The sequence below is a fragment of the Solanum dulcamara genome, chromosome 3 (genome assembly GCF_947179165.1).
Source record: "Solanum dulcamara chromosome 3, daSolDulc1.2, whole genome shotgun sequence".
NCBI lineage: Eukaryota > Viridiplantae > Streptophyta > Magnoliopsida > Solanales > Solanaceae > Solanum > Solanum dulcamara.
Window position 1 is genome coordinate 82,409,210 of NC_077239.1, and position 11,311 is coordinate 82,420,520.

The following is an 11,311-nucleotide window of genomic DNA, read 5'->3' on the forward strand; positions in this document are numbered from 1 at the left end:
CCTCTCCTTTCTTTACTAGAGTCATTTCAAAGCAGTCTGTTTTTTTCTTTTTTAATTACATATTCGATTGAAAAATAAGTAATATTATTAATTATTATTTAATTTAAAGGTCCAAAGAATACTTGATGAATTCCTCTAAAAGGCAAGAATGTTTGTTGGGTTGGAGGGAGTTTGAAAATGAATTTCACCCATGTTAATTTGTCATGAAAGAAGAAAAATGGAAGACCTACTTTAGTATGTGACAAGAACTTCACATCTGTTATGTTTTTCTATTGAAGCAAAGTGATAGAGAAACCAAATGAATGCCTTTATTAAAAATATATATAAAATAAAAAAAATAAAAATCCATTGGCCCTTTCCATCTCCCTCCTCTCCCTGCATATTCCCCGCATCTTAAAACAACCAAACAGAACTCAAATCGATTTTCCTAAATCTCCAATTCCAACTTCCACTGTCTACTAGTTAATCGTCTCAGCTCAACTCTCTCCCTCGGTCGGTGACTCGGACTTATCTGGATCTGCCCGGAATATTTTGTCTTCTCGCCAACATATTGATTCCCACTTCTCTCACAGGTCAGTTCTTTTGTTTTGTTTTGTTTTCTCTATGGCAAATGTTAAAATAAGATTGAGATGTAGATCTACTGGATGTTAAATCAAAATGGATTTGTTACATGCTTGATCCGTGTCGAATTCATTACTCTCTGGATGGAATAGTTGTTGCCATGCGAAAAGATTTGAGTTTTATTGGTTGGATAGTGAGATCTGTGCTATCTAAAATTTTGCATTTCGCTGATCTCTGTTTTTAATACTAGGGAGAGGTGAAGTGAGGATTTTATACTGAAGCTGCAGTAAGAATTGAAAAAGAACAAGAGCATTTGTTTGTTCAGTAAGTTACTTATTCAGCACTGCCTTTTATATACTCAATTTGTATGCAAATGTTGTTGTCAATTAGCTTTTCTATTTAGTTGCAGCCATGTTTAGTTATCTTTGTGTATGTCACATGGATTCATGTTTAGGTACCTATCCATTATAGATGTGTGCATACTATTACTGATACATCAAGTTGAGTGAGCATTAAGTACCCCACACCCATTTGACGTCTAGGGAATGAATGAATGATACATGCAATATAGATCTTTGTTATGCAGCAGATGCGGTTTGGGTTGATGGTAGTTACAGATCAAGGTCGAGAAAACGTAGGATCTGGGTGACCTGTGCATGTGATGTCACTTGACGTGTTAAGCTGTTTGAATTGGCTATTACAGTGTGACATTAAATGGTATATGAGATAGTCTTGAAAAGATGCAAATGAGCTATATAATTCTGATGCTTAAATTATATTTGACAAGTCTACCAGAACTTTTTCTTACTTTGTTTATTTGTTTGCCCTCTCATTTTTTTTTGTTCTGATATATGGTTGTAATCACCATGTTTATTGTATTTAGGTGAGTTTTCTTTAGAGCTGAAACACTAAGCAGTTGACTCATGAAAAACGGTATGGCAGAATGTGCTGTCTGTCATTCCAAGCTGGTTTCTCCAACTGTAAAAACTATTTCACGGGCATATGATCGACACAGAAGCAAGATTTCATCAAAGCAACGTGCTCTCAATGTCCTATTGGTTGTAGGAGATTGTATGCTGGTTGGTTTACAGGTAGCGATCCTTTTCGAATGTTCTAACTGGTTATTTGTATTCTTCTCAGTTATTAGAAAAAGAGTTCTTAATTTTTGCATGCAAATGATAATATCATACCTGTAAAGTGTACACTTACTAAGCTTCTTGATTTCTTGTGGATTGTGCTCTTTCCATAACAATCACCATCTGTTTCTGTTCTTGTTAAAATTTTCTGCTTTTCTATTGAATATAGTTAATTGTAGCTGTCACCACATATCTTTTGCCATTTGCTTCCATCAGCAAAGCAGTTATATTTGCTTCTTAAAAATGAGAAAGACATGTCTCACCCAGTATTTTATTTCCCTTTTCAGCCTGTTTTAGTATTTATGTCGAAAGTGGATGGAAAATTCAAGTTTAGTCCCGTAAGTGTCAACTTCTTGACAGAGGCGACAAAAGTCGTCTTTGCAATAATAATGCTTTTAATCCAGGTACACTATTTTTATGTTTTTGGTTTTACTCCTAAGATATTCTTTCCGATAGCTCGATTTATGTTTATTGTTGGATTGTTTCTGCAGGCCAGGCATCAAAAGGTTGGAGAAAAGCCACTTCTTTCAATATCCACATTTGTACAGGTAAAATGTCATTGGTGTGAGTGTTGTAACTGCTCTTAGTTCTCCTGGGTGGGTTAAAACCTAGTTTGTTGCTCATCATGTCCTTGAAATAGCAACATTCTTGCATATGTTCTTTATGTTAGGTTAAAGTTTGTAAGTGATGTAATATATGAGGAGCCAGTATCTCAATCGAGTCCTCTTCTTACATGATTAACTGATATCCATGTATGGCACTAAGGATAAGAAAGATGCCTGGCCTGGATGACTATCTTGGACAAGGGGACAGGGGATTGTTGCTTTTGGGCCCAGAAAGCTTTAAAAAGCTTTTCCAATCATCAATTCATTTTATGAGTAAGAGCCTGCACAGAAGAAAGATATCATGAGTTAAATCCCACCGGAGACAAAATCACTAGGTGATTTCTTCCCATCTGTCCACCAAAGTTGTTACTGGTGAGGTAGACTTTTTACCACACCTCTTATGGTGTTTGTGAAAGCTCCCAGGTGGGGAGCCACACATGCAAGAAGGTAATTAGAGCTTGATGCAAATGGATGGGTGTCAAGAAAGATAGGGTGTTAATGGTTTTTAGGGAACTGCCATCGTGAAGAGCTGCTAATGATATCATGCAGTAAAGAAAAGGTGCAAGATGGACATAACACTTAACTGGGGCATGCTTTATATATGATATTGGATAAAAGAACTAAATGCTTCTCTTCACTGGGTATAGTCTACTGAAAAGAAAATTCAAGAACTCCTACAATGCCTCTTATATATCAGGACGCCTTCATCTATTCAATCCACAGAAAAGTCAATATGTCGCTTTGAGTTCTTCCTTTCTTCATATCAAAATTCCAGGCTCTAAAGTATGAATATTATCTCCATAAGAAGGAAACAAGAATAATCATAAATGGAGAATAATAGCAATCCTGCCCTCTTTTTTTCGGTTTCTGTTTGTAAAGTGCTTCATCAGCATTATTAGATGCTGATGTTTTTGGAATGAATGCAAGTTACCTTATTAAAAGAAAAACATAAGTCGAGAATATGATACACTGAGTTGATCCAAAATGTGGAGAATAAGGATGAAGACATTGAGTTGATCCAGAGACACAGAAATTCTTCTAGTATTGTCAAATAATAGTTTTATTGGGACAAATGCAAAAGACATGCTGAACATTGATATAATTTGAACCGACCTTGGAAATAGAACCTTCTCATATTTCTACATAGTGTCGAGCTGCAAGTTTTGTCGTACTTGAGTTTCATTTGACTGAGCTTGTAAGTTGGACCCTCTTCATATTTCTACGTAGTGTCAAGCTGCCAAGTTTTGTTGTAGATGTGTTTTGTCTTCTCTGTATAGACTATTCAAATTTGCACTTGGCTGGAAAAGGAAAACTTCAACCTTTTTACCTAGCTTTGCTCCTTTTCTTTCAGTTGTCAGTTTGTCTGATGTGAAATGGAAACATCATTTAAGTGACTAATTGATGCATGCAAATAACTGGTTTTCCTCTTTCTTAAGCTTCTATGCGACCTAAGGTCCATAAACAACAAGACCGCGTCAGTGAGGGGTGTGGAGGAAAAAAAGGGGAAAATGTAGGATATTTATTGAAAGAGCTCCAGTTGTTGCCTTTCACAGTTGTATATGTGGTTAGCAACTTGATAAATGCCAGTAAATAGCTCCGGCTTAGTCATAGAAACAATTTATACATACTTTTGACACGTGTTTGGTGTCTAGTTATGGAAATTCTGGCATATCAAAAAAGATTCCAAGAATTTTGATACCTTCTAGATTGTTGTCTGCAGGAGAGCTTCACTTTCTTTGTTGTGCTGTCAGTTCCATTTGAAAATTGACTAATTCTTATCTGCATCCTGGTTAACTTTTTTGGCCTTCCCCATTCTATTAAACCACTAATTCAGCTTCTTAGAAAATTGATGTTGTCAGTCTTTGTATAGATTTCAGTCTCTATGTTGACTACTTGATAGCTGTTGTGTGTGACTGAAATCTTACAGTCTTGACATGCATTCATTAGTTAGTTTCCATGTATTGTTGTGCAAACATGCTACCAAGTCATTCAGCAGGCTTACTATTAATTTATAATTTACATGACCATTTTTTTTCTCCAGGCTGCACGAAACAATGTGCTTCTTGCTGTACCAGCACTACTCTATGCCATAAATAACTATTTAAAGTTCATCATGCAGGTACTATTTGTTGAGCTTTTCTGTGCTTGTCAGTTCTCTGAGTAACAATTCCCATAGTTTTGCTATTTCTTCCAGCGTCGTACATTTTGGCTCTGCATTTTACTTGTACTGTACATAGCTACAAAGTTAGAACGTTGTCTGGTTTCATCCATGGTATTCATAGAAAATTACAGATCTTCCATTAGAAAAGTTCCTCTCAAACATTACCTTTATGTCTCAAATTTTGGGATATATCCAGTACTAGTTTCTAAGGTTACATATTGACTTCTGAGCTAGGTAGTTGGATTAAGAAATCTGAATGCTGCTTCAGTACATAGAGTGATGATTCCATAAAGATTGGTATTTGTTAATCACTAATAACAAACTTCTATCTCTGGCGTCATTGGACTATGCTGGTTTTGCAAGAATGCTTCTGTGCACAATATTTTCTGCTGGCTGTCACTTTGTCCTTAGCACGACTAAGAATTCTAAATAAGGGAGGCTGCTGAATAACCAATCACCATTGTTAGATGCCTACTGAACGAAGGTCTGGCATGTGTAGACATGCCATGTCATGGTTCTGCAGAAGACAAGTGATGTCTTGACTCTTCCCTCTCATGGCTAAGATGTAAATGAAGAACTAAATTCATCTTCCGTATATTGGTTTATGGGTTCTTTTCTATATGTCCCCATTCGCTTTAACAGTTATCGAGACATCTCTAGAAAACTTGATTCATGTTTGTCTTTGAATCTATTGAGTCATGAATACATATTTGATTGACTGTTCTACTACTATTAAGATCTTTTCACTGTCCAATATAATATTTAAGTCACAGTTTGCGAGCTACCAGACTATACACTCTGTGGATTTTCTTTTATCACAGTTCTCCTTTTTCTCACATTTTCGCTCAAATATTTCTGTACAGTTATATTTCAATCCAGCAACAGTGAAGATGCTAAGCAATCTGAAGGTAACTGCTATATTTGACCACTGCTACAATATCATCTAATTATTTTTGCTGATTTTCTACTGAATTCTTCAATTACTTTATTGATTCTGGTTCCTCTTCTTTCTTGTCATCATCTGCTACATTTTGATTTTTCCACATTAGCAAGTCGCTTCTTTGCAAACATGAAGCTATGTATCAAGAATGATTCTGGTATTAATTTTAGTATCAATAGACAGGTGTTCCGTTGTCATCTTTTTATTTCTGTATTAATAATATTAGCATTAGTTGTGGAAGTTCCCATGCTATTTCACCGACTTAGTGTCGAATCCCAATACGTGTACTAGCAATGCATGTGTTAGAGTACAGAAAACTCAAAGCACCATAACAAGAAGGGGTATTCCTTTGTGTAGTTTTTCTGTGAAATTCTCGGGAATCTGCCGAACACCTTTTTTTGCATAGTAATTATGCAAAGCAGATATGAATTCTGTTCCTAACTCTGAGTGGTGTGCAATGTGTGATGCCAAAGAATGTGAAAGATCTATTGATTTGTTGGCAGAATCAGAAAGTCGGGAAACTCAAAAGCAAATCTGGGAAATGATACCTCTTTGCATCTTTTGGACCATTTGGTTGGAAAGGAATAAGAGATGTTTTCAGAGTCGGAAGAATCATTTAGCTAGTGTTAAGAATAGTTGTCTTCATAATCTTTACTTGTGGTGTAGGGAAAGTATGGCAGAAAACTTAGATCAGTACATGGGTTTTATAGAAGCTTTGAGAATGCAACAGTTGTAGCTGTGCTGTAGTTTGTACGCTTTTAGTACCTTCTCGGTACTTTATTGATGAAATTTTTGTTACTTTTCGAAAATTTGATTATTTTTTTTCGATACCTGAGATATACATATCAGTTGATGAGTTTCTCGGTTTCAATATTATACACCAGCAAAAAGAATATCTTTCAGAATACTTTCTTGGATATTATGCTATGGTAGAGCTTTTCTTTAATGTTTGTTTCTTTGTTGTCAAAGTGCAGGTTTTGGTTATTGCAGTGCTGTTGAAATTTATCATGAAACGGCGATTTTCCGTAATTCAGGTTAGTTATTTCAAAGTAGTAAAATAAGCTGGAGGTGCAATGTTGGTTGTAGGGGCAGGAAAGAGCAAAGCATCCTGTGTAACTTCTTGTAGGATGGAAGTTGTATACCTATATAATAGGAGTTATTATGTTACAGTGGGAGGCTCTTGCTTTGTTGCTAATTGGGATAAGCATTAATCAACTTCGATCCCTTCCTGAAGGCACCACTTCTTTGGCTCTTCCAGTTACCACAATTGCATACATCTATACACTGATTTTTGTGAGTAATTTAAACAACCTTCTACTGATTCTATTTTGTTTGTTATTTGAGAAGGCCTTACTAAATGGCTGGACATTATTTGAGATACTTGTTCATTCATCGCTAAAGGAGGGCTTTTTCTTTTACACAGGTAACTGTGCCTTCTATGGCCTCAGTATTCAATGAGTATGCTTTGAAGAGTCAATATGACACTAGCATTTATCTCCAGGTAAACTCACCATGGCTAATTATCATTTTTCTTATTTTCCACTGCCTTCTTCGTGGGACAATTATTACTTTTGAATGGATGTATAATTTTTGTGATCCTATAATTGAGGTACTTATCAGTGCCAGTTTACTGCAATGTTTGATTCTTTGGAGACTTGGCGCAATTAAGAAATGTCCAATTTTTTTTGTCAAGGGTAAATTCTGACTTCGAATGCGTTGTACAAGGAAATAAGGAAGATGCAGCACAGTAATTTAGTTAAGATTCAATATGAACAGGTCTTTCTTATGATAAACATGCAACATTGTAATTTAGTTATAATTCCATGTGAGAATACTTCTTTGGTATGATGAACATATAAAGTTTTTCTTTCAGTTTCACTGTTTGTTCTAGCTTTTTCCTTGCCTTATTTTCTAATCCGACTTGTACTAGGATCTTTATCCTAGAGCAGCATCTGTTGTCCAGTTGTAGGACTTCAGCTGATGCATGTCAGATCTTGTCTCTGTAGCAACAGAAATTATGCTATTTTCTCCATTCATAGAGGGCGGCGTGACTTCTATCAGCACTCTCTTCCTGAACCATCTGACATGTTACAGTTTAATTTGCAGAACTTATTTCTGTATGGATATGGTGCTATATTCAACTTTCTAGCCATTCTTGGGATTGCTGTATTTAAAGGTAATGGATTGATTCTGAGGGTTTTCCTATAAATCACTATTTGGTACATGACAAGGCAAATAATAAGTGTCTAAATAAAACTGCACTTGACTTTCCTTCTCAAAAAAATAAAACTGCACTTGACTTTACTGATTTGACCATTTTGTCAAGAAAATAATATTGTTACTTTACTATCTTAATATCATTTTATTTCTTAGATCCTTGCTTTCATGATTAATCTTCAGACTTCAAGTAAACTGTTACAGTTATAAATACCACATTATTACACCTGCCTGGATTAGAATGTACCGCCTGGAGAAAACCTGCAAAATTGCAAATGATATCACTCCTCCCCTCATAGTGTAAATTGTGTTACTGTAATGTCATAGTGGTTGAAGATCTTATCACTACACCTTATCACAAATCATACGACTAAATCTCTTAATGGTAAAACACAAATGTTTTATAGTTTGGGAAGCAATCAGGTGTATATATATCTGCTCTGATAGGAGTGGAGTGGTCATAGGGAACCCTCATGATGACATATATGTCTATGCTTGTAACCTGTGCAAAAGTTCTGTCCTTGTTTTAAAAAGCTTCTCCATAGAGGTAATTGAAGTGGCAACATATGAGATCATGGATCAAGATGATCCTACTTCAGACTACCAATCAAAAAAATTGTTTTACTTCAGAGAAGGCCTATGTTGGACAATATTCCTCCAGCCTCTAAAATGTTTCTTCTGAATGTTTCAGGTCCTGGTAGCTTGGATATTTTTCAGGGGCATTCGAAGGCAACCATGCTTCTAATTGTTAACAATGCGGCGCAAGGAATTTTGTCGTCCTTTTTTTTCAAATATGCTGGTGAGATTTTTACTCAATTTGCTTCACCTTTTTATGCTCTTCATATCCTCTGTTAATGGGGGTTCTTATATGTTTCTACTCGGTGCTTCTGCGTAACCCATCTCACTTTTAACTAGAATCTTTTTCCTTTACGGTATTCTGCTGTATAACACAATTTGTTTGTACCAGATACGATTCTGAAGAAGTATTCTTCGACCGTCGCAACAATATTTACAGGCATAGCATCTGCTTTGTTGTTTGGTCATACACTGACCGTAAACTTTCTTCTTGGGATTTCTGTTGTTTTCATCTCAATGCATCAGGTATTAAAATTGAGAGAATTGTCCCACTGATATTTCCCGTTTTCTCTTTGGACTGACCATATAACTTTGGTACTTCAGTTCTTTTCACCTCTTTCAATAGTTAAAGATGACCAACAAAACGGGACATTGGAGCTGATTGATGTCCGGGAGAACCATAGGTATTTACTTGTAAAGTGTAAAGTTAAATTATGTCTCAGCCCCAAGTTATCTTTCCTTGTCATCTACTGGTTCTTAGGATACGGCTTTCTGTATTCTATTTTAGTTTCTTATATATGCTGAGAATGTGATAGAAAGCAGGATTCCAATGTCTTGCTCCCGGTGTGTCCATTCATTGAAATTGTTGTCTGCTGAATGAGTAACACGATAATCCAACTATAGCCATCTTTTCTTGTAGTAGATGTAGTTCTGCATGTAATTCAGCTTCAAAAATTTCTCTTTGCCGTGACTTTTATCATGTCATTTAAGTTTATATCGTATCATTGAATTACTCTTGTCTTTATTTTTTGTATTTCGAAGTGTGAAGGTTCAGATGTAACCAGTGTAGAAAATATGTGAATTTATTGCTCCCTGCATAGCTGAAGGGATGCTTCTGTCTCTTTTGTTTCTATTTCTGCAAATATTACCTCCTTGTTGCTTGATATGATGAATGCATGATCTTTTTATTAAATAATATTTAAAAGATAAGTTACAAGTTATTATTGGCATAAGGTCCTTTGCTGTGCAAGATATGTCTCAGCTTTACTTACTAAGACAACAAGCCATACTTAAATTTATATTAGGTGATGATTGGCATTTCCCATACTATGTACAGAAACATTTAATAACTTCTCTTTTCATGCTGGTAAATACTTTGTGAGATCTCAATTGTGCAAGTCTCTTTTATTCCTTGCTATTTTCCAACTAAAACATCAAATCCATTTATTAAAATATGGATCTGAAACAAATGCTAATTTTTTAGGTGTGTACATCACAGAGATGCATGTTCACTCCCTCCATTCCTCCTTTTGACCCCTACCCACCCAAAAGTTTAAAAAGCTGCATCTGTTAATACTTCCCTCTTGTGTTGTTTTCAGCCCTAAAGATTCATCCTTTGTAAATATGGCAGCAGGAGCAAATGAGGAGGTATGGATCTTTTCATCAGAAATTTATAGATACTGAGTGTTTTCTGTATTTCCTACTTAACTTGGATGGATTTCATGTTAATCTTTTCCAGGCAAGTCATAGGGTAGGACCTGATGAAAGACAGCCACTTCTTCCAAGATGAAGCTACTACTTGAACTGTAAGTCTGCTAACGTTTCTATACTTTCTGATCAACTTGGATACACATAAATTAAGACAATGTTCAAACTTTTTATGGTTTATGGATATGTCTCTTTGTTGCACTTATTCATGGAAAACATGTTGGAGGACTAAAAAGAAGACTAAGAGAGTTTGATTGGCACCTTGGTCATCTAATTGGATTGTTTATCATGTCCTGTTTCTCTTTTTATTCTGATATGTATGAAAAGAAGTAATCAACAACAACATACCCAGTATAATCCCATACAATGGGGTCTGGGGAGGTGGAGTGTTGCAAATGAAATGACCTGTTCAAGAAGAATAATAATTTCACCACCAACAGATGCCATTACTATTGCTTTATTTTATATTTATTAAAGAACAGTTTATATAAAGTAGTTTCCAGTCGGAGGTTGAGTACAGTAAGCTATGCTATTTTCAGTTACCAATGTTATGAGATGTAGATATAGACACCAAGAAGCTATGCTAATGTCGTTGTCAGATTCCATCTATATTGAATAATTTACAACTAAAATGCATCTTGTACCACCAGATTGACGTGAGAACTATAGCCTGCATGTCTTAGTATTTGTTGGTCTGTAAAACTCTGTTCCTGGATATGGTGCTTGTTTTATTGTTATTAGACATTTTTTCTTCTGTAAATACAAGTTTGCTTACCCAAAAATTGTTATTGTAGGTCATTTCTAGCTCATTTTGTGGTGAGCATTTACTGGGAGTGTAGAATACGGGTAATGCATTCAGTGTAATATCCAGAACAAATAAAGAAGAAACAGTCTTGTTGTCTCTCGTTTCTTCTCTCCAAAATTTGGTCAATCCCTCTGCTTCACGGGATTGTTTCGCCTGGAGAGAAAGATATGTTGATGGAAGAGTTTTAGGTAGACAACAGAAGTATAGTTGTCATGAAATACAAATACGAGCTACCTATGTTGTATAAGTTACATACCATTTACAGAAAAGACTTGTAGTTACACACGATTTTATTGTAAACAGTTTACAGTTATCAATTCTTTGATATATTCTTGTAATCAATTGAATTTTGATGATAGACCAGTTGGCATAGAATTTGTTGATGTTTATTTACAAGGATGTTTGTTTATACTGCCTGGTTTAAAAGGTGGATGATGGATGACTCAAATGTTGGTAGTTATCCAATTTGTTAGATTATGCTATCTCCAACTCGTGAAAAATCCCTGAATTTGTATATAATGTACTCAATTCACCATTGAACTAACATCATTTTTGTTTTTCTAATTTCTAGCAAATTGTTGAGTGATACGCTACTTGAATGGC

The 11,311-nt window shown here is 35.4% G+C and overlaps 1 protein-coding gene across 2 annotated transcripts; it reads left to right on the forward strand.

The window, feature by feature from the left end:
- The first annotated feature begins 228 nt into the window (after positions 1 to 228).
- LOC129883404 (CMP-sialic acid transporter 3) lies at positions 229 to 11,066 on the forward strand. 2 transcript variants are annotated; one of them, XM_055958079.1, is made up of 17 exons: positions 230 to 572; positions 812 to 885; positions 1,445 to 1,652; positions 1,985 to 2,101; positions 2,189 to 2,245; positions 4,344 to 4,421; positions 5,327 to 5,371; positions 6,378 to 6,437; positions 6,574 to 6,696; positions 6,827 to 6,904; positions 7,510 to 7,579; positions 8,312 to 8,419; positions 8,588 to 8,721; positions 8,800 to 8,879; positions 9,795 to 9,843; positions 9,935 to 10,001; positions 10,698 to 11,066. In XM_055958079.1, exons 3-16 carry the CDS (start codon positions 1,485 to 1,487, stop codon positions 9,983 to 9,985), a joined length of 1,218 nt encoding a protein of 405 aa, XP_055814054.1. In that variant the 5' UTR covers positions 230 to 572; positions 812 to 885; positions 1,445 to 1,484; the 3' UTR covers positions 9,986 to 10,001; positions 10,698 to 11,066. The 2 variants fall into 2 exon arrangements, with proteins under 2 accessions (XP_055814055.1, XP_055814054.1); XM_055958080.1 differs by lacking the exon at positions 812 to 885 and having other exon boundaries at positions 229 to 572.
- Positions 11,067 to 11,311: the final 245 nt, after the last annotated feature.